The following is a 23,221-nucleotide window of genomic DNA, read 5'->3' as shown; positions in this document are numbered from 1 at the left end:
AACCAGAGGCGCAGGGAGAGGGAGAGGCAGAGTTCCTGGAACTGTGGGGCTACGTACTGCAGTACGCAGCGAACCCTTTCCTTCCCGAGGTAACTGGCACTATTCTCTGTTCTCTGCAACCACAGGATGGACATGAACAGCTCACCATGGTGCTCCAGCCAGGCTGTCTAGCACAGAGGCTCCAAAAATCCAGGAACATACTTACCTTGATTTCTACAGGATCGTTCTGGTGGAAGTTGATTGGCGCAACCCCAGGGACATAGAAGGCGCTTGTTTCACACATCAGGGAGAGAAGCAGTAAAGACCACGGCAAGCAATCCTGCTCAGAAGAGAGGCCATGGTTGGACTGGGGAGAAGAACTGAAGGACATCCAGAGGCAGATCAAGTCATACCACCTTCATGTTTCTTTAACTGACCCCGTGTCACCACCCCTGGCCCATGAAGCCTGAAGACCTTGTAAATGTTTCTCCCAAGTGCCCTCAAGAGTGCCACAAGACAATAAATAACTCTGCACTTCTAGGAGCGAGCCACAAAGTAATTAACATCTGGGCAAAAGGGAAGACTGTCACACAGGAGCCACATCTCCCCACTTCTGGATCAATGTTCTTTTAACCATTTGTAGTATGTAACTCCCATGATAGCTAGGAGGAAATAAAGCTCTATGACATTTAACTGATTCCCATTTCTCTGTATAGCAACCAGCTCAAGTTGTCAAAAAGCTCCTATGTTACCAAGAGATGTTTGTACAAGATTCTCCAAAACCGTGTTGGCCTCTGTCACGTCCCACCCTCCTCTACCACATGGGGCTCCTCGTTGTCCTGACAACAAACCCTTCTGCACCCCTCAGGGCCTTCGCCTTTACCGTGCCTTCTGCTGAAATGCCCTTCCCACAGGCACCTACATGGCACATCTTTTTCTTTTTTTTTTTTTTGAGACGGAGTTTTGCTCTTGTCACCCAGGTTGGAATGCAATGGCACGATCCTGGGTCACTGCAACCTCCACCTCCCGTGTTCAAGTGATTCTCCGGCTTCAGCCTACCGAGTATCTGGAACTACAGGTGCCTGCCACCACACCTGGCTAATTTTTGTGTTTTTAGAAGAGACGGGGTTTCACCATCTTGGCCAGGCTGGTTTTGAACTCCTGACCTAAGGTAATCTGCCCACCTCAGCCTCCCAAAGTGCTGGGATTACGAGTATGAGCCACCGTGCCAAATGGCGCATCTCCTTCTTATTCAGGTCTCTCTCAAATATCACTTCCTCAGAGAAGCCTGCACTGACCATTCTATCTAAAGGACAACTTCAGGGCTCCCATTACCCATTTCTCTAGGCCCTTATCCATTTCCCCTCATGGACTTATCTAATTGACATGAACTATATGTATTTGTTTATTTGTGTATTGTATGTCCCCTCCATTTGAATGTGATCTCTGTGGGCGCAGCACCATGAACAGTGCCTGGCACAGCATGGGCACTCAGGAAATATCTGCATGCAGCATAGGCACCTGGGAGTCAAAGGCACGAAAGGTCCATTGCATCTTTTTCCCTTAAAAATAGTGCTTCATCCCTGCAAGGAAATAGAAGAGCTGTTGGACTCTCTTCCCTCTCTATGGTGTGAACAAGGAACTTTTGTCTTCCACACGTCTGAATCACCAACTCAAGTCAGTTTCTGCATTTGACTGTGCAAGACTCTCCCCAACCTTTCACTGCTGCTGCATTTCAGATGCTTATTTCCTCCCACCTGGACACTGGACACAGCCTCTTGATCACCTGTCTACACACACACACACACACACACACACACACACTCTCTCTCTCTCTCTCTCTCTCTCTCTCTCTCTCTGATGACTCTGAAACTCAGTTTTATAGGAAATCACGATCACTGAGGGGGCTTGCCAAAAATGTAGATTGACCTGTACTTTTACCTGGACTACAAGTTGAGGAAACAAATGGCTTTACAAGTTTTTGAATTTGTAAAAGGTTCTGAATTCAGTACACTTTTTGTAGACACAGAGCTTGGTCAAAGTCTTTTAAGCAATATATTCATGGAGTTCTTCCTCTGATGCGTTGGAAATGTTTACAAGTATCTGCCAGCTGATGTTCATTATGAAAGCCTGACCCCAATAAACACAATGCCGTGGTTAAGACAGGTGTATTACATTTGGCAATCAGGAGGCCAAGTGAATTGGAGAGCAGGAAAATCTTTAAAAGTAATGACAAGACTAGTAGGTAAATTGCCTCATGGGGCAGGATTCTGGATAGGAAGACAGTATTTTCCCCCCTGTCCTTTTTTAAACAAACTTTTAATTTTTAAGTAAATTTAGATTTACAGAAGAGTTACAGAGATGCTATAGAAAGTTCCCATACATTCTTCACCCAGTTTCCCCTAGTGCTAACATCTTGCATAACCATAAATGGTAAGGATTTTTTAAAGCAACTAGTGTGAATATTTTTTTGAAAAAGTAAATTATGGCAAATAATTAAAACAGTACAAATGAGTATGCCATGAAAAATAAATCTTCCTCCCACTCCAGGTCCCCATGGTCAACTGCTATCACCAGTTCCTTGAAAATCCCTCTAGAGACATTCTATGCAGGTACAAAGGGAGGGTTTCATGGTATGGATTGGCTTGTATAAAAAAACAAATAGATTTTTCTTCTTTGAGTAGTGATGGAAAGCCTACCAACTGCAGACTGGGTACAGCACCTGAATTCCTCTGTGTCAGAAGATCTCCTCCACCTGACCAGCCATATGAAGATTCCGGCCTTTTCTCATTGAAACCCTCTGCCAACCCTCATGTGTCATTGGTTAGAATGCAAGTGTGTCATGTGATTGAAATAAACCCTGCCCTCTTTTTTCCTCTAATTCCCCTCTGTGCCTGAATTCCAGTTAACCAAAATATAAAGAAGGCAAATCCTGTATTGGGGGCATAAACTGCCACTCAAAAGTTATTAAAAAACAAAACAAAACCAAACCTCAACCTTGAACTTTTGAAAAACAATGTAGAAAGACAATCCTTACACAAAGATAATATCAAACCACAAACCAATTTATCTTAGAGTGGTCATGAGATGAAAAACAGCAAAGGATATTTTTGTAATATGCTAGAATCTGAATATAATGCTTAAGCTGGCAACCAAAAGCAATTCAGAAGTTCAACTTAGAACTAATGGCTGTATCCGATGACACCGTTTTAGATATTAAAATGTCAGTGTCTTGTTATTTTCACATAGCTGTAGGGATTATAAACTGAAATGCTACAGCGGGTTTATCTGGCACTCTGTATCTAAAAGTCCCCCTAAGTACATACTCTGTGACTCTGTAATTCTGCTTCTAGGCATGTTAAGAAAAATATGTTAAGTATGCTAAAATGTGTACATGAAAGGGTGTTCACCAATAGCATTCTTTAAAATAGTTCACTACTGACTGGGTGCAGTGGCTCACGCCTGTAATCCCGGCATTTTGAGAGGCCAAAGTGGGCAAATCACCTGAGGTCAGGAGTTTGAGACCAGCCTGGACAACATGGTGAAACCCCATCTCTACCAAAAATACAAAATTAGCCAGGTGTGGTGGCACATGCCAGTAACCCCAGCTCAGGAGACTAAGGCAGAATTGCTTGAACCCAGGAAGCAGAAGTTGCTGTGAACTGAGATCACACCACTGTACTCCATCCTGGGTGACGAAGTGAGATTTGATCTCAAAAAAAAAAAAAAGGTCATTACTTAACAATAGTAAAATATCAAATGTTAGTGGAATAGGTTAAATTATTATATATCCATTTAAATAGTCACTGAAAGTGATGATATGTTTCTTTTTTCTTTTTTTAAGACAGGGTCTCATTCTGTTGCCCAGGGTGGAGTGCAGTGGTGCAATCACGGCTCATTGCAGCTTGGCCTCTCGGGCTCAAGGGATCCTCCCACCTCAACCTCCCAAGTAGCTGGGACCACAGGCACATGCCTCCATGCCCAGCAAATGTTTTAATTTTTTGTAAAGATGGCACCTCCCTATATTATCCAGGCTGGTCTCAAATTCCTGGGCTCAAGCAATCCTGCCTCGGCCTCCCAAAGTGCTGGGATAAACTGTACCCAGCCAATAAGTTTCTTGAGTAAGAATGTTCAAACTTTAAATTTACACAGTAAAAGCAGGAGCTATAACAGTATATAGCAGGATTCCTTTTTTAAAGTTATCTTTGGAAAAATATTTAGGAGGTAAAATGTATTACCTTAGTGATAAACATTTTTCCTTTTTTTGTGTATCTATATTTTCTAATTTTCTGAGAGGATTATATAGTATTTATACCACTTAAATAATAAACAAGGCGAACGAAAACATCACTGTTCTGAACACTGAGGTTAGAGCAATCCTAGCTTGGTATGGAGGAACTTGCACCTGCTGGCCCCAACGTCTTTTCAGCAGCACCTCCCACTTTTTCTTTCTAAGTCTTCAGGGAGACCTAGGGCTTGGGACACTGTATACATGTACACACACACACACACACACACACACACACACACACACACACAGGAATACTCTTTAGCCATAAAAAAGAATAAAATCATGTCTTTTGCAGCAACATAGTTGAAACTGGAGACCATTAAGTGAAACAACTCAGAAACAGGAATTCAAATACTGTGTGTTCTCGCTTGTAAGTGGGAGCTAAATAATGGGTACACATTGACATAAAGTGTGGAATAGACATTGGAGACTCTGAAGGGTGGGGGTGGTGAGGGATGAGAAATTACTTACTGGATACAATGTACATTATTCAGGTGATGGTTATACTAAAAGCCCAGACTTCACCGCTACCCAATCTATCCATGTAACAAAGCTGGTACCCCCTAAATTGGTACCCCCTAAATTTTGTTTAAAAAAAGAAAAGAAATGCAGAATCTCAGGCCCTACCCTAAAACTAATGATAAGAACCTACATTTCAGCAAGTTCCCCAAGTTAAAGTTTAAGCAGCACTGCTCTAGGTCATCCTAAAGTGCAGTCAGGGTCAAAAGCCACTGCTTAGGTAGAAGTGTCTATCCCAGATGATACAACCTCTTGGAAGGGATGTAGCCGTATTTCTCTTTGACTAGATTTAAAACTGCATTAGGCCAGGTGCAGTGGCTCATGCCCATAAAATCCCAGCACTTTGGGAGGCCGAGGCAGGTGGATCACGAGGTCAGGAGTGCGAGACCAGCCTGACCAACATGGCGAAACCCCGTCTCTACTTAAAATACAAAAATAAAAATAAAATTTTTTTTTTTTAATGTGGCATGGTGGCGGGCGCCTGTAATCCCAGCTACTCAGGAGGCTGAGGCAGGAGAATTTTGCTTCGACCTGGGAGGTGGAGGTTGCAGTGAGCCAAAATTGTGCCACTGCACTCCAGTCTGGTGACAGAGTGAGACTCCATCTCAAAACAAAAACCAAAAACAAAAACAAAAAACAAAAACCCTGTATCTTGACAACCGATAATAGGGTGACTGTTAGGGAAAGCACGGAGCCTGGAGCCCCAAAATAAAGCCAGGGAGTTATATTCTCCCCTCAGCTGTGCAGCACTGGGCAACAAACTTCAACTTTGCTAGGCTGTGTCCTCATTTACTAGGATGGATTCATGTGGCAGAAGTGGAGCTCAAAAGAGAACATGGATTTGAAAGCATTTAATAACCAGTAACCACACCTCTTATATGTAAGGTATGATTATCGTTACTTCTTGTTCATCAATAACCTGTGTTCTGAATGCCTTCTCCTAAGAAGCTGGACACCAGACCTTTTTGTCTCATCTGATATGTGATTTGAAACCAGTGCAGGGGATCACAATCTCCTCTGGTTATCAAGCCAATTAAGTCTAAGCAGTTCTACCTTCTTTTGAAACAGAATCCTACAGGTTTAGTTGAGAGACACCACCCTAGGGAACTCAAGGGCTCTCTGAGAAGCTCAGGTTGCAGAGGAATGAAAAGCAAATCCTGAAAGACTTCAGTACACTTTTGTTTCAGCCTGAAACCAATGGAGCAAGTCCACACATAAAAAACAAAACCAAAAAGGCACAAGAAGAATACCCTAGCAGGAAAACACCACCAAAAACCAAGACGCCAGAGTCAACTGAGCACCTCCTGAGTACAAGGCACTGTGACAAACCTGGTTCCTTCTTTCCACTTACCGCTTACCAAGTCCCCGCACCCTGCTAAGCACTGATAAACATTTATTTATGTTTTCCTCACAACTACAGCTACCTGGAGATTCTGGTCACCATTTCGTAGACGGTGTTAATCTAAGACCCAGAGATTAAGTAACTTGTCCAAGGACATCCAGCCAGAATGTGGAGGAACAGGGATGCTCTTTTCAGGCAGGTGACTTGCACCACAAATGATGAGACTGTAATGATGACAGTTAACATTTACTGAATGCTGATATATGCTAAGCACAGTTCTAGTTCTTTCCATGGAATAACTCAATGAAAACAATCCTATGAGGTAAGGACTCTACTCCCATTTCACAGATGAAGAAACTGAGAGTCAGACAGGTTCTCTGGATTAGCATTGACCAGTATTAAGATTAACCAGGATTTAGTATGGCTGGGTCAGGGTTCGTACTCCAGCAAAGCCCAAAGCTCATGTTCAAACCAGTACAGAAATTAGTTCACCAACTATTTACCGAGCATCTATTATGCATCAAGCACTGTGCCAGCCTCAAAGAATACATGCCCACATGGAACTTCCAGGCTTTTTATCTAGGTTGGGGTGGGTGGAGACACAAGATGAGCCATCAGCCAATCACAACACTACGTCCCAGATGCTCTCAGCAGGTTGGCTAAGAACAGTACTGTTGGGGAGTACCTGGGAGCAGCAATATACCCAGTCTTGGAGCAGGGAAGGAGTGCAAACCTAAGAACTCAAGTCTACCCTGAGACCTGAAGGGTGGGGAGAGAAAAGAGAGAAGGATTCCAGGAAGAGCAAAACACAGGCTCTCAGGCCTGGTGGCAACTATGAGCTTTTGACAGATAATGTATAGGCTGATGCTTCTTAAAGTTTAATGTGCATTTAAATCACTTGGTGACCTTGTTAAAATGCAGATTCTGATTCAGCAGGTCTGCGCGGGGCCTGAGACTCTGCATTTCTAACAAGCTCCTAGGTGATGACGACACTTTTGGTTCATGGACCATTCTATGAGTAGCAAGTGTTGGGCTTTGCTCTCAGTGCAGTGAGGAGACTCTGAGGAATTTTAAGTAGAAAAGGAATAAATCACATCTGCAGTTTTAAAGATCACTCTGACTACTGTGTGTGTGTATGTAAGAGTGCTGTGTGCAGCACGCTTCTGCTCTGGAGACATAGTAATGTCCAGTCCTAGATCTGACACCTCATGAGGATAAATGAAATCACCTAGCCCAGTGCAGAGGCTGACTCATGCCTATAATCCTAGCACTCTGGGAGGCAGAGGTGAATGGACTGCTTGAGCCCAGGAGTTTGAGATCAGCCTTGGCAACACGCTGAAACCCCATCTCTACCAAAAATACAAGAAGTTAGCGGGGCGTGGTGGCATGTGCTTGTAGTCCCAGCTACTAGGGAGGCTGAGGTGGGAGAATCACCTGAGTCAGTAAGCCATGATCACACTACTGCACTCCAGCCTGGGTGACAGAGTAAAACTCTGTCTCAGAAAAAAAGAAAAGAGAAAGGACGGAAGGAAGGAAAGATAAAGGAAGAGAAAGAAAAGAAAGAATGAGAAAGAAAAGAAAGGAAAAGAAAAGAAAAGAGAGAAATTACTTATAAATTCTTGGTCATATGTGAAGAGAAGCAGCAGCCAGGTGCAGAAGCAGAATGCCACGGCATGCAGTGGTGAAACTTGAGCATACATGGAAATTACCAGAAGGGCTTACTAACACACCTGAATCTGGGGCAGGGCCTGAGAATGTGCACTTCTACCAAGTTCCCAGGAGATGCTGCTGCTCTTGAAATCACACTTTGAAAACCACTGGTGTACTGGAAGAAGCACAAGCTTTGAGGGCCACACAGGTATGACTTCAAATCCCAGACCCAGCACTTCCTAGCTGTGTGACTTTGGGTAAGTTTTTAAAACTCCTTTGAGTCTTGGTTTTTTATCTGTAAAATAGGAAAATACTACGAACCTCATGGTAGGGTGATGGTGGTAAAGATTAAATAAAGTTCATAGAGCACTTGGCACATAGTAGGTGCTTGCTAAGGTAGGGTGGCCCTGTTTTGGGTTGCACAAGAAAGCAGAACCAAGGAGGACTCTGCAAGGGAGATGCAGCAGGTCCGCTCTAAGGGCTCTTCTACAGGAGAGCCATGTAGCCAGCAAAAAGCTGTCACTGTGAGCTGAGTGACCATGGGAGGAGGTGGCAGAGGAGGTCTCTGCCCTGATGAACAGGGTGAATCAGAAGTCTCATGACCTCCCTTGAAGCTCAAGAAGTTCACAATTCCCTCAGAAATATTCAACAATTTATCAACCCAAGTAACTCAAAAGTAGAACAAAACAGGGCAAAGTTCCGTTCCCAGTTGGGTTTGATAGGGTCAAAAGACAATTTTTAGGCCCAGGTGTGGTGGCTCATGCCTATAATCCCAGCACTTTGGGAGGCCGAGGTGGGTGGATCACCTGAGGTGATCGAGACCAGTCTGGCCAACATGGTGAAACCCCATCTCTACTGAAAATAAAAAAATTAGTTGGGTGTGTTAGTGAGCACCTGTCATCCCAGCTACTGGGGAGGCTGAGGCAGGAGAATTGCTTGAACCTGACAGGCAGAGGTTGCAGTGAGCCGAGATCACACCATTGCACTCCAGCATGGGTGACAGAGCAAGATTTTTGTCTCAAAAAAAAAAAAAAAAAAAAAAAAAAGTTTTTAAAAGAATTTCAGGAGTCATATAATCCAGGAGACCAGAGAGGGAAGGTGACAGACCCATGGTCACACAGCAAGTTATCTGCAGAGTGAAGTAAGTCCAGCTGCACCCAAATTGGCATAGCCAAGTGATCAGAGGTCTGTCATCAGGCTGGGAGCCACGCTTAGAGACAGTTTGGGGTCACGATTTGTGGTGTTCAAGAAGAACTGTACTGCCACAGACGAACTGCTTACTTTTCTCCTTTGACCATCCCTCTCCAATTCTTTTCCTCCCTGATTGTTCATCTCCCTTGTCTCTCCCCTAATTCAATGCCTTTCTTTTAACAAACCATTGTAGTCAATCTGGTATTTGTCCTTTACTTTGGGATGATTTTGAAAAGAGGAATAATGAAGGCAGACTAGTTCTACTACACATTAAAATAGAGAGCTATCCAGGCCAGGCATGGTGGCTCACACCTGCAATCCCAGCACTTTGCCAGGAGAATCGCTTGAGGACAGACAGGAGTTTGAGAACAGCCTAGACAAAACAGTGAGACCCTGTCTACAAAAATATTTAAAAATTAGTCGAGTACAGTGAAGTGTGCTTGCAGACCTAGCTATGTGGGAGGCTGAGGCGGGAGGACTGCTTGAGTCCAGGAGTTTGAGGTTGCAGTGAGCTATGATCGTGCCACTGCACTCCAGCCTAGATGACAGAGGGAGTATATATATATATACACACACACACACACACACACACACACACACACACACATATATATATATGAGAGAGAGAAAATGCATGAGCTAAAGAGCTATCCAAAGTGTTTGATGCTGGTGGAAAGAACATAAAGACTTACAAGTATAATTAAAATAGAAGTATTAGAAGAAAATATGGATATGCTTTTCAATAATCTTGCGGAAAGTTTCCTAAGAATGAAGCAAAATCCAGAAGCTATATTTTAAAAAAGGATAGATAAATATATAAGGAAAATTTTAAAAATACACCAAAGAGAAAGAAAAAGACAGTTTAGGTAAAAACATTTAACACACTTGACCAAGAAATACTTTCTTCAATACACAAGAACACTTAGAAACTGATACAGGACAAATATTCCAAAAGAAATATCAATGGACAGTTAAAAAAAAAAAACTTCAAATGGCCAAACACAAAAAGCAGCTCAGCATCATTCATAATTTAAAAACTGTCAGTCAAATTAATGACATCTCATTTTTTGCTTATCAAGGTTATAAAGCTTCAAAAAGTATGATTGCTCTAGATGTAAGTAAACTGGTACAGTCTTTAGGGAGGATAATTTAGCAACACATACTTCAACAGAAGGTTGAACTGTTACTGAAGGACTGCCACCAAAAGCTATTACGTAGGGAAAAAAAAGAGGCACAGCAGGTTTATGTAGTTTGTGTATAGCCTTGTCTCACTTGTCTAAAGAAAATTTTTTTTCTATTATTTTTTTTCTCCAGGCTTCTCCTGGTGTCTGAAGAGTCTAAATAAAATTTTAAGAACCATGTACCAAAGCCAGGCAAAGATATCACAAGAAAAAGAAAACTACAGACAACTACCCTGTGTGTTCATGACGATGATGAACAGATGAAAAAATTGTTAACAAAATATTAGAAAATTGAATCTAGGTTTACATATCATGACCAAGTGGTGTTTATCCCAGGTTGGCTTAATATTTGAAAATCAATTAATGTAATATACCAGATAAATAGAATAAAGGACAAAAACCATAAGATCGTTATAATAGACGTAGAAAAAGCCCTTGACAAAATCCAACATATTCATCATTAAAACTCTCAACAAGTTAGGACTAGAAAGGAACTTCCTCAATCAGATAAAGGACAGCTATGAAAATCCACAGCCAACATCACACTCAGTAGTGAAAAGCTGAATTATTTTTCCCTAAGATCAGGAACAAGGCAAGGATGCCTACTCTTGCCATTTCCATTCAACACTATATATAAGCCAGTACACTAAAACAAATATATTAATAATTAAGGGCCTCCCTGAAGAAGCATAGGGGAAAAAAAATTAAAAGAAATAAGCAAAAAGTGCTTTTAATTGCAGATCACATGATCGTGTATCTAGAAAATCAGAAGGACTACACAAAACAACCAATAGATCTAATAAACAAGTTGAGCAAGGTCAGACTACAAGATCAATATATAAAAATTAATTGTATTTCCACATACTAGCAACAACAATCCAAAAATAAAACTAAAAACAAAGCTCCACTTAGTATCAAAAATCATATTTAGGAATATATATTTTAAAAGGACTTGCATAATGAAAATTCTGAAATTGCTAAGAGAAATGAAAGAAGATAATTGGGGAGATATTCCATGTTCATAGACTGGAAGACTCAGTATTGTCAGGATGTCAGTGCTCCCCAGATTGATACACAGATTCAATTTTCCAAAACTCCAGCTGGTTTTCTGTAGAAACTGACAAGCTGATCCTAAAATTTATATAAAAATGCAAAGGACCCAGAACATCTAAAACAACCTTAAAAACATAATTGGAGGACTTACACTCATAATTTCTAAACTTATTATAAAGCAACAATATCAAGACAGTGTGGTAAGAATATGCATACAGCTCAGTGGAACAGAATTAAAAGTCTAGAAATAAATCTTCACATTTATAGTAAATTGATTTTCTTTCTTTTTGAGATGGAGTTTCACTCTTACTGCCCAGGCTGGAGTGCAATAGCGCGATCTAAGCTCACGGCAACCTCTGCCTCCCAGATTCAAGCAATTCTCCCACCTCAGCCTCCCAAGTAGTTGGGATTATAGGCATGGGCTACCATGCCTGGTTAATTTTGTATTTTTAGTAGAGATGGGGTTTCTCCATGTTGGTCAGGCTGGTCTCGAACTCCCAACTTGAGGTGATCTGCCCACTTCGGCCTCCCAAAGTGCTGGGATTACAGACGTGAGCCATTGCGCCCAGCTGTAAACTGATTTTCAACAACGCTGCCAAAGCAAATTCAATAGAAAAACAAAAAGTCTTTTCAAAAAATGATGCTTGGACAATTGGGTAGCCATATGCACATGGAACCTCAGAACATACACCCCAAAATTAAGTCAAAATGGATCACAGAACTAAACAAAAAAGCTAAAACTAAAAAACCTCTAGAAGGAAAAATAAGAAATCATTGTGATCTTGGGTTATGCAAAGATGTCTTAGATACAACACCAAAACCAGAATCCATTTAAAAAAATTATAATAAATTAGATTTCATAAAAATTAAAAAACTTTTACACTTCCAAAGATACCACTAAGAAAATGAAAAGATGGGCTAGAGACTAAGGAAAATTCTTTGCAAATCACATATCTGATAAGGAATTTTTATCCAGACTATACAAAGAACACTTAAAACTTAACAAGAGAATGACAATCTAATTAAAAAATGGACAAGAGATTTGTATAGACATTCACCAAAGAAGATATATGAATGGCTAATAAGCATATGAGATACTTAATATCATTTGTCAATAAGGAAATGTAAACCAAAACCACAGTGGGGTACCACCACATACCCACTAGAATGGCTAAACTCAAAAACACAGACAAGTGTGGACCAGAATGTGGAGAAAACGGAAACCCTCATATATTGTTGGCAGGGATATAAAATGGCAGTCACTGATATAGTTTGGATGTTTGTCCCTTCCAAATCTCATGTTGTAACGTGATCCCCAATGTTGGAGGTAGGGCCCGGTGGGAGGTGTCTGGGTCACAGGGGTGGATCCCTCACGAATGGCTTTGTACTGTCCTCTCAGTATCGCGTGAGTTCTCACTCACTGAGTTCACGTGAGATCTGATTGCCTAAAAGAGGCTGGGGAACATTCGCATGTGCTCATATTCTCCACTGGCCCCCCACTGCCATGTGACATGCTAGCTCCCCTTTGCCTTCTGCCACCAGAAGCAGAGGCCAGCACTATGCTTTGTGCACAGCCTGACGAAGTATGAACCAAATAAACCTCTTTTTACTTGAGACGGGGTCTTTTTTTTTTTTTTTTTTTGAGACAGGGTCTCACACAGGTTGACGTGCAGTGATGCTCACTGCAATCTCAACTTCCCAGGCTCAACTGACCTTCTTACTTCAGCCTCCCAAGAAGCTGGGACTACAGGTGTATACTACCATGCCCAGCAAATTTTTGTACTTTACTTTAGTAGAGACCGAGTTTCACGATGTTGCTCAGGTTGATCTTCAACTCCTGGGCTCAAGTAATCCACCGCCTCAAAGTGCTGGGATTACAAGCATGAGCCACCACACCTGGCCAAATAAACCTTTTTTCTTTATAAATTACCCAGCCTCAAGTACTCCTTTATAGCAATAGTCTCCCAAAGTGCTGGGATCACAAGTATGAGCCACTGTGCCTGGTCCATATTATAGCTTTTTAAAGATTGACAAGTAAAAAATGAATATATTTATGGCATACAGTGTTAATGTTTTGATGCTTTTATGGCTTTTTAATACTTTTTTCTATGTACATGGATCCTCCTTATTCAAAATAAATATATTTACGGGCGCAGTAGCTCATAACTGTAATCCCAGCATCCTGTGAGTCCGAGGCAGGTGGATTACTTGAGCCCAAGGGTTTGAGACCAGCCTGAGCAACATGGCAAAACCTCGTATCTACAAAAAAATACAAAAAATTAGTGAAGAACAGTGGTGCTCGCCTGCAGTCCCAGCTACTCTGGAGGCTGAGGTGGAAGGTTCACTTGAGCTGGGGAGGCAGAGGCTGCAGTGAGCAGAGATCATGCCACTGCACTCCAGCCTGGGCAGCAGAGTGAGACCTTGTCTCAAAATAATGAATGAAGGAATAAATAAATAAATAAATAAAATTTAAAAAAATACATTTAGGCTGGGCGTGGTAGCTAATGTCTGTAAGTGGGAGAATCACTTGAGCCCACCAGTCTGAGGCTGCAGTTAGAGTGAGCTATGATTCTACCACTGCATTCCAGCCTGGAGGACAGGGCGAGACCCTGTCTCTAAAAAAATTAAAAAATTAGCCGGGCGCGGTGGCTCAAGCCTGTAATCCCAGCACTTTGGGAGGCCGAGGCGTGTGAATCACGAGGTCAAGAGATCGAGACCATCCAGGTCAACATGGTGAAACCCCGTCTCTACTAAAATACAAAAAATTAGCTGGGCATGGTGGCGCGTGCCTGTAATCCCAGCTACTCAGGAGGCTGAGGCAGGAGAATTGCCTGAACCCAGGAGGCGGAGGTTGCGGCGAGCCGAGATCGCGCCATTGCACTCCAGCCTGGGTAACAAGAGCGAAACTCCGTCTCAAAAAAAAAAATAAAATAAAATAAAATAAAAAATTAAAAATAAAGATATCTATATTTGTATTTTAAGAAGCGAAGGAAATGGGTTGCCTCTGAAAATACCTGGATGAGCTCCACTGAAGATGTGCAGAGTGGGATATCTAAGGTAAGAATTACGGAGGGGGTTCTGGCACCAGGTTTGTGGGTAAGCAGATAGATCAGCAATTTTTAATCTTGGAGAGGGTGTCACAAATCCCTCTGAGAAACTTAATAAAGCTACAGATATTGCTCTCAGAAAAAATATTCCAATACACAGAGAATCAAGGACTAGAAGTTCATGGGCCTTTGGTAAAACCCCTGGATATCGTTCCAACTTTTTATCATTCTGACTTCCTCACCTTCTATGTTCCTGACAGCCTGATAGAGGATGTTTGGTCTGCAGTTCTTTTCTGTAAAGTAGCAGCAAAGTACCTGCTTCAGGAAATTCTTTTAAATCTTCTTTTAATTTTTAATTGATCACCTCATTAACTCCCATGTGAGGTTCAGTCTGAAAAGTCAATTAAATATTTAGTAATCATCTTCTGCATGTTCACTGCCATGCAAGGAGTCCTAAGAGATGTGAACCAGCCCATTCAACATCATTTTGTTTTTGCTACTTGTTTCGCAAGTCACGAGACTGCAAAGGAACAAGGTGACAGCAATCTAGAAGCCTTTTGTGCTGTAATCTAACACTCCATCACTGGCAAAGATACAGGTGACCCGGAACGTTATAAAGCTCAAGAGAACCAAGAATCAAGGTCTTTCCCTCCCTGTTGTATTCTTGGAGGTGGGGAGGGTTGGGCACTCAGAAATATCTGTCCCAAACAGCTGCTTAATGAAGGGCTGCTAGAACTAAAAAGTACCCCTAACCACTCCAAATTCACCCCACCCAGTTTAAAAGGTGTGAACGATTAACATCTTCCAAAGAAAATAGGAAGTTTCCCTGAGAACTAAAAACTATTTCATTGACTCACATTTCTCTGTAACCAGAAGTCAACCTTTTCTGAAGTCCTCTGCCTTGCAATCTCCTTTCCCATAAATAGCATCAACTAGCAGCAATACATCTGGCCAATCTGAACAGCCTTTTTGGTTCCTGTTCCATGCCTTTCCTACTGCAAAAGCAGCATTTTTCTTAATAGATTACATTCTTTTTCTAAAAGACAGTCACCTTTTTTTTTTTTTTTTTGGAGACAAAGCCTCATTCTGCTACCTAGGCTGGAGTGCAGTGGTGGGATCTCAGCTCACTGCAACCTCCACCTCCTGTGTTCAAGTGATTCTCCTGCCTCAGCATCCGGAGTAGCTGGGATGATAGGTGCCTGCCACCACACCCAGAAAATTTTTTTGTATATTTTGTAGAGATGGGGTTTCGCCATGTTGTCCAGGCTGGTCTTGAACTTCTGATCTCAAGTGACCTGCTCATCTCAGCATCCCAAAGTATTGGAATTATAGATGTGAGCCACCGCACCCAGCAACAGTCACCATTTTAAGACCATGTCAATAACTGTTCCCTCAGATTAAGAAAAAAAAAAAAAAAGAGAGAGAGAAAGAAAAAAAAGGCTTTGGGCAGTTTGCCAACAGTTCATTGAAATCAATTACCCAATCTTAAAGTTTAACAAGAATCCAACCGCATGTGAAAGAAGACTAATGACAGCTAGAGACTACTTAACAAGCAGGGCCACGGAACCAAGGAACTCACAGAGCAAGAAAAAAAAAGAAAAAACCCAAAACAAAACAAAACACGAATTAGCCACAGGAAAATGAAAATGTAGCCTTTATTTCAGAGCCCGTAGACACGTAGCCATTGAGCAGAGACATATGGAAGACTCAAAGCTGGAATTTGGGAGTAGGGAAGAAAAGCACAGCAGGCTGCAGAAGTCCAGGTGAAACTAATAACCACCCTCAAAAAGCAAAAGGCAACCGGACTTCAAGCTTGGGGCCAGAAAGTGAAGAAATGTACTGCTCTTCTGTCCCCATCTTGGGTATTTATAAAAGAACTCGGCTAGCCCAAGCAGCAGGCTTAGATAGCTCACCTCAGGAGGACTTCAAACCTTGGAGTAAAGTTACAGAGCGCCCTCTCTGTGCTAGGCACTTTCATCTCATACTTCATTTAATCATCACGACAATCCCTTGAAGAGAGTATCATCCTTGTTTAAAAACTGAGACTATGAAAAAGTTCTGGAGACAACTGGTGCGAACATCTGCACCATCCGTGGGAATGTCCTTAATGCCACTGAACCACACACTTGAAAATGCTTAAAGTGGTAGATTTTGTTACGTATATTTTACCACAATAAAAAATTTTAATATAGGGTAATTGAGGCTTAAAAGGGCAAACAGTTTTTCCAAAAATCACATAACCAGTCCCAAGTCACAAAAGTAATCACAGTGTCAGAGCTGGGGGTCTAGCCCAGATTCTCAGACCAAGCGTAAGATCAGGATTTCAAACCCTGAGAGGTCTGTCGGTTTAATGCAACAGGCATAGGTGAGAAACCATGTCAGGAAGGGAGAGAAGGAAGCAATGAAGAGGAATAAGACGGAGCTGAGAAGTCCTGGGTATCCCTATCTGTGCCCCATTTGGAAAACTCTAGTGTCAGCAAATGGTTCAGGGATCAAAGCAGACTTGGAGGTGGTAGGTGGCTCCTATTATTCATTTGTGGCCAGATGGCCCTGCTCATCCTGGGTCCTTCCCACCTTCTTGTCAGTCCCCACAGATCAAAACTCAACCTTCTCCAACATTCTGTGACCTGCTTCATTAATGCCAAGATCAAAGGGAGACGTTTGTCCAAGTTGTGAAATAGAAACCACGAGGCAATATTAATGTGATCCTGACCTCCTCTGAACTTCCTGAGGGGGATGAAGGGCATTCCTTTAAAGCGACCCCCTCAGAGAAGCACATTTAACCAAGGCCTGATGTCAGTACCTCAGCTTCAAGAACACAGTAGCTCCTGCAGAACATGAGCCAGGTGGGAAACCTGAGCAATGAGACAGACGATACAACCAACACAACAGCTTGGAGAGATCACAGGGACCATCAACATGGAAAAAACAAAATAAGTCTGATTTTATAGGCACATTAGCAAAACGCACCTTAAATGCAAGTATTTTAACTACAAAATTTTCAACTTGAAATTTAGAAATCATCAAGTCCAAACCTGAATTTCACGTATGACGTAAGTGGAAGGCAGACTAACAAAGCCAAAGTAATTTGCCCCAAGCCACACAATGCATCAGTGGCAGTGCTGGGACCAAGCCCAGGCTGCTGACTCCTGCTCCACTGTTCCTTCTTCAATCAGCTGATGTCTACCTGCACATGGGGTCCAGAGGAGACAGCAACTTCCTGCATACAAGACTGATGGCAGAGTTCAGGCCTCTGGCCTTCTGTTCCAGGACCCTACCATCCAACTTGATTAGCACCATATTCCACTGTTAAAAACAGCTTTGGATGGGCATGGTGATTCATGCCTGTAATCCCAGCACTTTGGGAGGTCAAGACGGGAGGACTGCTTGAGGCCAGGTGTTCAAGACCAGCCTGGGCAACATGGCAAAACCCCATCTCTAGGAAAAATATAGTAAAAAAATTAGCTGGATGTGGTGCTTGCCTGTAGTCCCAGCTACTCAGAAGGCTAAGGCAGGATGATCACCTGAGCCCCAGAAGTAGAAGCTGCAGTGAATTATGATCACACCATTGCACTCCAGCCTGGATGACAGAGTGAGACCCTGTCTCAAGTAATAATAAGAAACAATAAAACCAGTTTCTGTGCCTTTGACTGGGGCTGAAGGGACTACTAACATTGCCTCCATTGGCACAAAGGAACCTTGATGTCACTCATTCCATTCCTCTGTTTCTGTACTGGATCAAACCCAAGTAGCTTCAAAACAGTGTGAACTGACACAGCAATTACACTTCTATACTCCGAAGGAAACTGAAAACATATGTTCACACAAAAACTGACACCTCAATGTTCACAGCAGCATTAAATGAAAACAATCTAATTGTTGATCAACTGATGAATGGATAAACAAGCTATGGTACATCCATACAAGGGAATATTCAGCCATAAAAAGGGATGTGATACTACTGATACATGATACAACACGGACAACTTTGAAAACATTACGCTAAGAAGCCAGACACAAAAGATCACATATTATAGAATTCTCTTTATACAAAATGTCCAGAATAGGCAAATCCATAGAGACAGAAGGTAAATTAATAGTTGCCTAGGGCTGCGGGGAGGGAAGAGTAGGGAGTGACTCTCCTTTTGGGGTGATGAAATGTTCCGAACTACACAGTGGTGACAACCATCACATTCAGTGTATGCACAACCTGTGATTACACTAAAACCCACTCAATTGTATACTTGAAAAGGGCAAATTTCATGGCATATGAATTATATCCATAAAAAAAGATTATAATAAAAACCAAACAGTATGAATGAATGATGTGAGAGAAGTATAGAGTTTTATTCTCCAAACTGAAGTTTCCAGACTCCTGCGACGTCTAGAAATGTACTCAATGGACATTTCCCAAGTTCCAATGAAATAATATTCCCAAGAACCGTTTTCTATAAAGAGTGAGACATGAGTCCGCCTCTAAATTCAGCCCTAGCTAGATCAACTTTGTATCCTGTAACTTCACAGAGTACTCTAAATCTAAGGATGGAAGAAGACAGGAAAATCGAAGAGAACTTCAGTTTACACCAGCTGTCTTCTACGTCTTGCCCTGCAGGTTCCGGAAACACCCACTGCACTAACTTTGTTCTGGGAGATGGCAGCCCAACCCTTGGGGAAGAAGAGCCATCCACCAAGGAAACAGAGAAAGGGAAAAGCTCACATGCCACTTGAAACTTGCACCCACAACCCTAACTTTCAAAACAAAGGACAAACCAAAAACCCAGCTGTTCACACGGTCCCTGAATCCACTAGTTCAGTTCCTCTTTGGCTGTATGACTCACCTCAGAAACCCATACACTATAAAGTAGATCTACCGCAGCGCCCCCCCCATGGTTATGAAATGAGGGTGTGTATGAGGGTGTGGGGACTATTCTGACTTCCGTGTAATGAAGTGCTGACACAAAGAAACTCAAGCCTGTGACTCCACTTTGCCCCTTAGTCACATACCCCTGTAATAAATTTGCTTTCATACCTTTTCACTATTGCACCAGATGTGAAGTTTCTCTATATGCACCCTTTAAAAACTGATCTCTGTGGGTCACTGCATATGTTACATACTCAGTAACTGAGTACAGTTTTCAGTACAATACTCCCAAGTGGCACAACGAACACTAAATCACTGTACTTTCAGGGTTTTGTTGGTGGTAGTATTTTTATTGTTTTGTTTTGGTTTTTCTTGAGACACGGTCTCACTCTGTCACCCAGGCTGGAGTGCAGTGGCACGATCTTGGCTCACTGTACCCTCTGCCTCCCGGGTTCAAGTGATTCTTGTGCCTCAGCCTCCCGAATAGCTAGGATTACAGATGCGTGCCACCACACCCGGCTAATTTTATATTTTTAGTAGAGACAGGGTTTCGTCATTTTGGCCAGGCTGGTGTTGAACTCCTGGCCTTGAGTGATCTGCCTGCTTCGGCCTCCTACAGTGCTGAGATTACAGGTGTGAGCCACTGCTCCCGGCCTGTTGTTTCTCAAGACAGGGTCTCACTCTGTTGCCAAGGCTGGAGTGCAGCACTGCGATCAGGGCTCACTATATCCTTGGTATCAATCTCCCAGGTTCAAGTGATCCTCCCACCTTAGCTTCCCGAGTAGCTAATACGACAGGTGCACACCACCAAGCCCTGCTAATTTTTTCTTTCTGTTTTTTTTTTTTGTAGAGATAGGGTTTTGTCATCTTGCCCAAGATGGTCTCAAACTCCTGAGTTCAAGTGACCTGCCCACTTTGGTCTCCCACAGTACTGGGATTACAGGTGTGAGTTATCGTGCCGGGCAAAATCACTGTCCTTTCCACTGTGCTCAGACTAAAAATCCAAACTCCTTTCTCACAGCCTCTGTGCCAACTGAGAACAAGCTGGCTCCCTTCAAGTACTGTCCTGAAGGGGATGGGAAGGGGAAGCAGTCTAATACAACAGTCTAATTCAAAATGCAATCCACGGACAACAAAATGTAGACTGCAGTCCATCCCGATTCCAGGCATGTTTCTCAAAACAGGTACTCTTGCTTCCCTCCAGCTTCACCTCTGTATCATTCTCTCTTACCCCCACCCTCACCATGCTTCAGCCCCTCCAGCCTTCTGTGTGTTCCTCAAAAACACCAAGCTCCCTTCCACCTCGGTCCCTTACACTTGCCATTTCCTTTGCTTGGAACATTCTTGGCCTGGCTGGTTCCTTCTTGTTAATTACGTTTCAACTCAAGTCACCTCCTCTGAGAAGACTTCTTTCTGACCACTCAATCCAAAGTAGTCACCAGTCACCTCAATCACTATCACTTCATTTTGCTGTCTTCACAGCATTTACCGATGACATTATTTTGTACACTTTGTATATTTACTTGTTGACTGCCTGTCTCCTCAAACCAGAAAGGCTCCACAAGTGTGGGGACCTTGACCTTCTAATTCACAACTACACCCCTAATTCCTGACACAAAATAGGTGCTCAAATATTTGTTGACTAAATAGATGTGTGCCACATAGATGTATTGCTAGCTTATAATCTCTTAAAAAATCTCTGAACAAGGCAGGGTTTTACAATGCTGCTGTAAATACCACTTTATTCAATGTTTTCCTTACAGCAAGAGAGGGTGTGGGCTGGGTGCGGTGGCTCAAGCCTGTAACCCCAGCACTTTGGGAGGCCAAGGCGGGTGGATCACGAGGTCAAGAGATCGAGACCATCCTGGTCAACATGGTGAAACCCCATCTCTACTAAAAATACAAAAAAAATTAGCTGGGCATAGTGGCGCATGCCTGTAATCCCAGCTACTCAGGAGGCTGAGGCAGGAGAATTGCCTGAACCCAGAAGGCGGAGGTTGCGGTGAGCCGAGATTGCGTCATTGCACTCCAGCCTGGGTAACAAGAGCGAAACTCCGTCTCAAAAAAAAAAAAAAAAAAAAGAGAGGGTGTGATTTCCTGTTACGTTCTTATACCATCTTTGTTCTGAATGTGGTACTGGAATATACATATATATAGGTTTCAACATACTACTCTTACGATTTGCCCCATTTGTGGTTCAGACTGGATGGGGACCACAGAAACCAGGTAAGTCCCTATAATCTTTTTACCTGCCCTCTGATGTTCTAAATAAGGAAGTCCTCATTCAACAAAAGATAAGTTCTCAGTCAGCTAAGAGAAGGAGGGAAAACTACAAGTCGATAATATACCCGTTTGGAGAAAACCAACATCGAATTATTTAAGCCAGAATCTTCCTTTGCTAAAGTCACATTATTTCCTTTTCTCTTTGTCTTCCTTGTCATTTACTACCAGAATGAAATTATCTGCTGAGGAAGCAGTCAGTATGCAGGAAGATCCAGGAAAACATTCTGGACTAAGTGACTCCAATTTTAATTCTGGTATCTTGACAAGCAGAATTTGAACTAAACTTTCAGAAGAAGGGCCAGTCCTTCAAAGATTTACTTTCAGGGTTCTGCACCAGGAGCCAGCAAGCTCCCAACTTCCAAGCATGGCTCTCTTACCTCCAAACTCATCCACACGTAGACTTCATTCTAACATAATAGCTTCATCATAATGAGCCTTCATCCCTAATCAGCTGTGTGGCCATGTTGGGGAATGAGAAGGGGAGCAGTGACGTGAGGCTATCAGTGTTTTTCAAAACGTAGTTCACAGACCACCTCCACCATAATCACTGGAGTGCTTATAAAAGGGCAGATTCTTGGGCATCACCTAGCCCTATGGAATTAGAATCTTTGGGAGTGGGGCTGCTCAGGAAACTGCATTTTTAACACGCCTCCCCCTGTACACCCCGAGATTCTTATGCACAGTATAGTTTGAGAACCAATGGGGTAAAAGGTCCCTAGGAGAGAAGCAGGGAGTTGACTGAGAAGACAGGATGGGTAAGGAAGCGTCTAGGGATGAAAAATGGGTGTGGGATAGGTGAAGGCATGCTCTGGGGTAGCAGCAGTCAACAGGGGTGTGCGATGGGGACAGCTATGAGTGTAAGTGAAGACGGGACTCTGAAAAAGATCTGAGGCAGGGTTTGGGCTGGGAGGGTGGTCAAAGGAGAGGTCACATCTGCGGACTGGTTAGGATGGTGGGGAGGCGGGGAGAGCAGGGTCTGGAAGTGACAGGGAGGAGCGAGAATGAGAATAAGCGGTGCTCTTCAGAGGGGTCAGGGCTGGGAGGTGAAAACTGAAAAATGGGGCTCACAGTGGGCGGAGACCAAAAGTAGAATGGGAACCGGCGAAGGCAGCAGCCGAGGTCTCCCTCCGAAACGGCGCCTTAAACTCGGGCCCTGACAAGCCTGACTGCAGGTGCAAGGCCGGGGAGATGGATTTCGGGGGAGACAAGCCCAGTCAGAGGTAGCCCTCAGGCCTGAGTCAGGGGTCCCGGAGGTGGCTCAGGGGCAGGCATGGGGTGCTGGAAGACTGGGATACCCCGGACGGCCCCGCTCCAGCTCCCGCTCCCGGAGTCTCCTTCACTCACCATCGCCGTCGCCATCTTGGATCCACGTGTCGCCGTGATGACGTCAGCGGAAGTGGTGGTCCACATTACGGAATTTAACTCCGCAAGGCGGTCGCCTGGCTTCAACCGCTCCTGTAGTGGCAGTCAGCGGAGGGGAAAAGGAGTCTTAGCTCCTGGTCGGCAGTCTGGTCTGGGAAAGTCAGGTCGCTGATTAGGTGAAAAGACAGAACGGTGTAACTGTAGAAGCCATATTAGCTCCTGGCAGAAACTGAGCCTCCCCTACCCCCGCTGCATTGTGGGTAATAGGGGTGTGTGAAAATGCGCTCGTGCTCTCGGTGCCATCTTTACTACTGGCAGGACGACCCATTGCCAGGGTTACCTGAGACCTTGATTTAAGGGAAAGGGTGGGCACTCGGGCTCCGAGAGCAGTCCGACTCCAACAATAATTTGTAATTCTATATTTAATTATTTGTTTGACTGCCCATATCCTCTCTAATAAAT

General features: G+C 43.2%; 1 protein-coding gene across 3 annotated transcripts in view; it reads right to left on the bottom strand.

Moving 5' to 3' along the window:
- The window catches only part of TM9SF4 (transmembrane 9 superfamily member 4), a 57,811-nt gene extending 34,859 nt beyond the window's left edge, over positions 1-22,952 (bottom strand). The window contains exons 1-2 of one of the 3 annotated variants that reach the window (XM_003932077.4): positions 22,742-22,952; positions 206-319 (exon numbers count right to left, since the gene is read on the bottom strand). In XM_003932077.4, coding sequence (XP_003932126.1) covers positions 206-319; positions 22,742-22,807 — 180 coding nt within the window. In that variant the 5' untranslated portion in view covers positions 22,808-22,952. Of the gene's footprint in view, positions 1-205; positions 320-1,500; positions 7,371-22,465; positions 22,486-22,741 lie in introns of those variants that run through there. The other 2 variants (XM_003932078.4, XM_074406384.1) reach the window with 2 other exon arrangements.
- Positions 22,953-23,221: the final 269 nt, after the last annotated feature.

This window comes from Saimiri boliviensis, chromosome 9, assembly GCF_048565385.1.
Source record: "Saimiri boliviensis isolate mSaiBol1 chromosome 9, mSaiBol1.pri, whole genome shotgun sequence".
Lineage (NCBI taxonomy): Eukaryota > Metazoa > Chordata > Mammalia > Primates > Cebidae > Saimiri > Saimiri boliviensis.
Note: the sequence above shows the minus strand (reverse complement) of the source record. Positions and strands in the feature narration are given on the sequence as shown.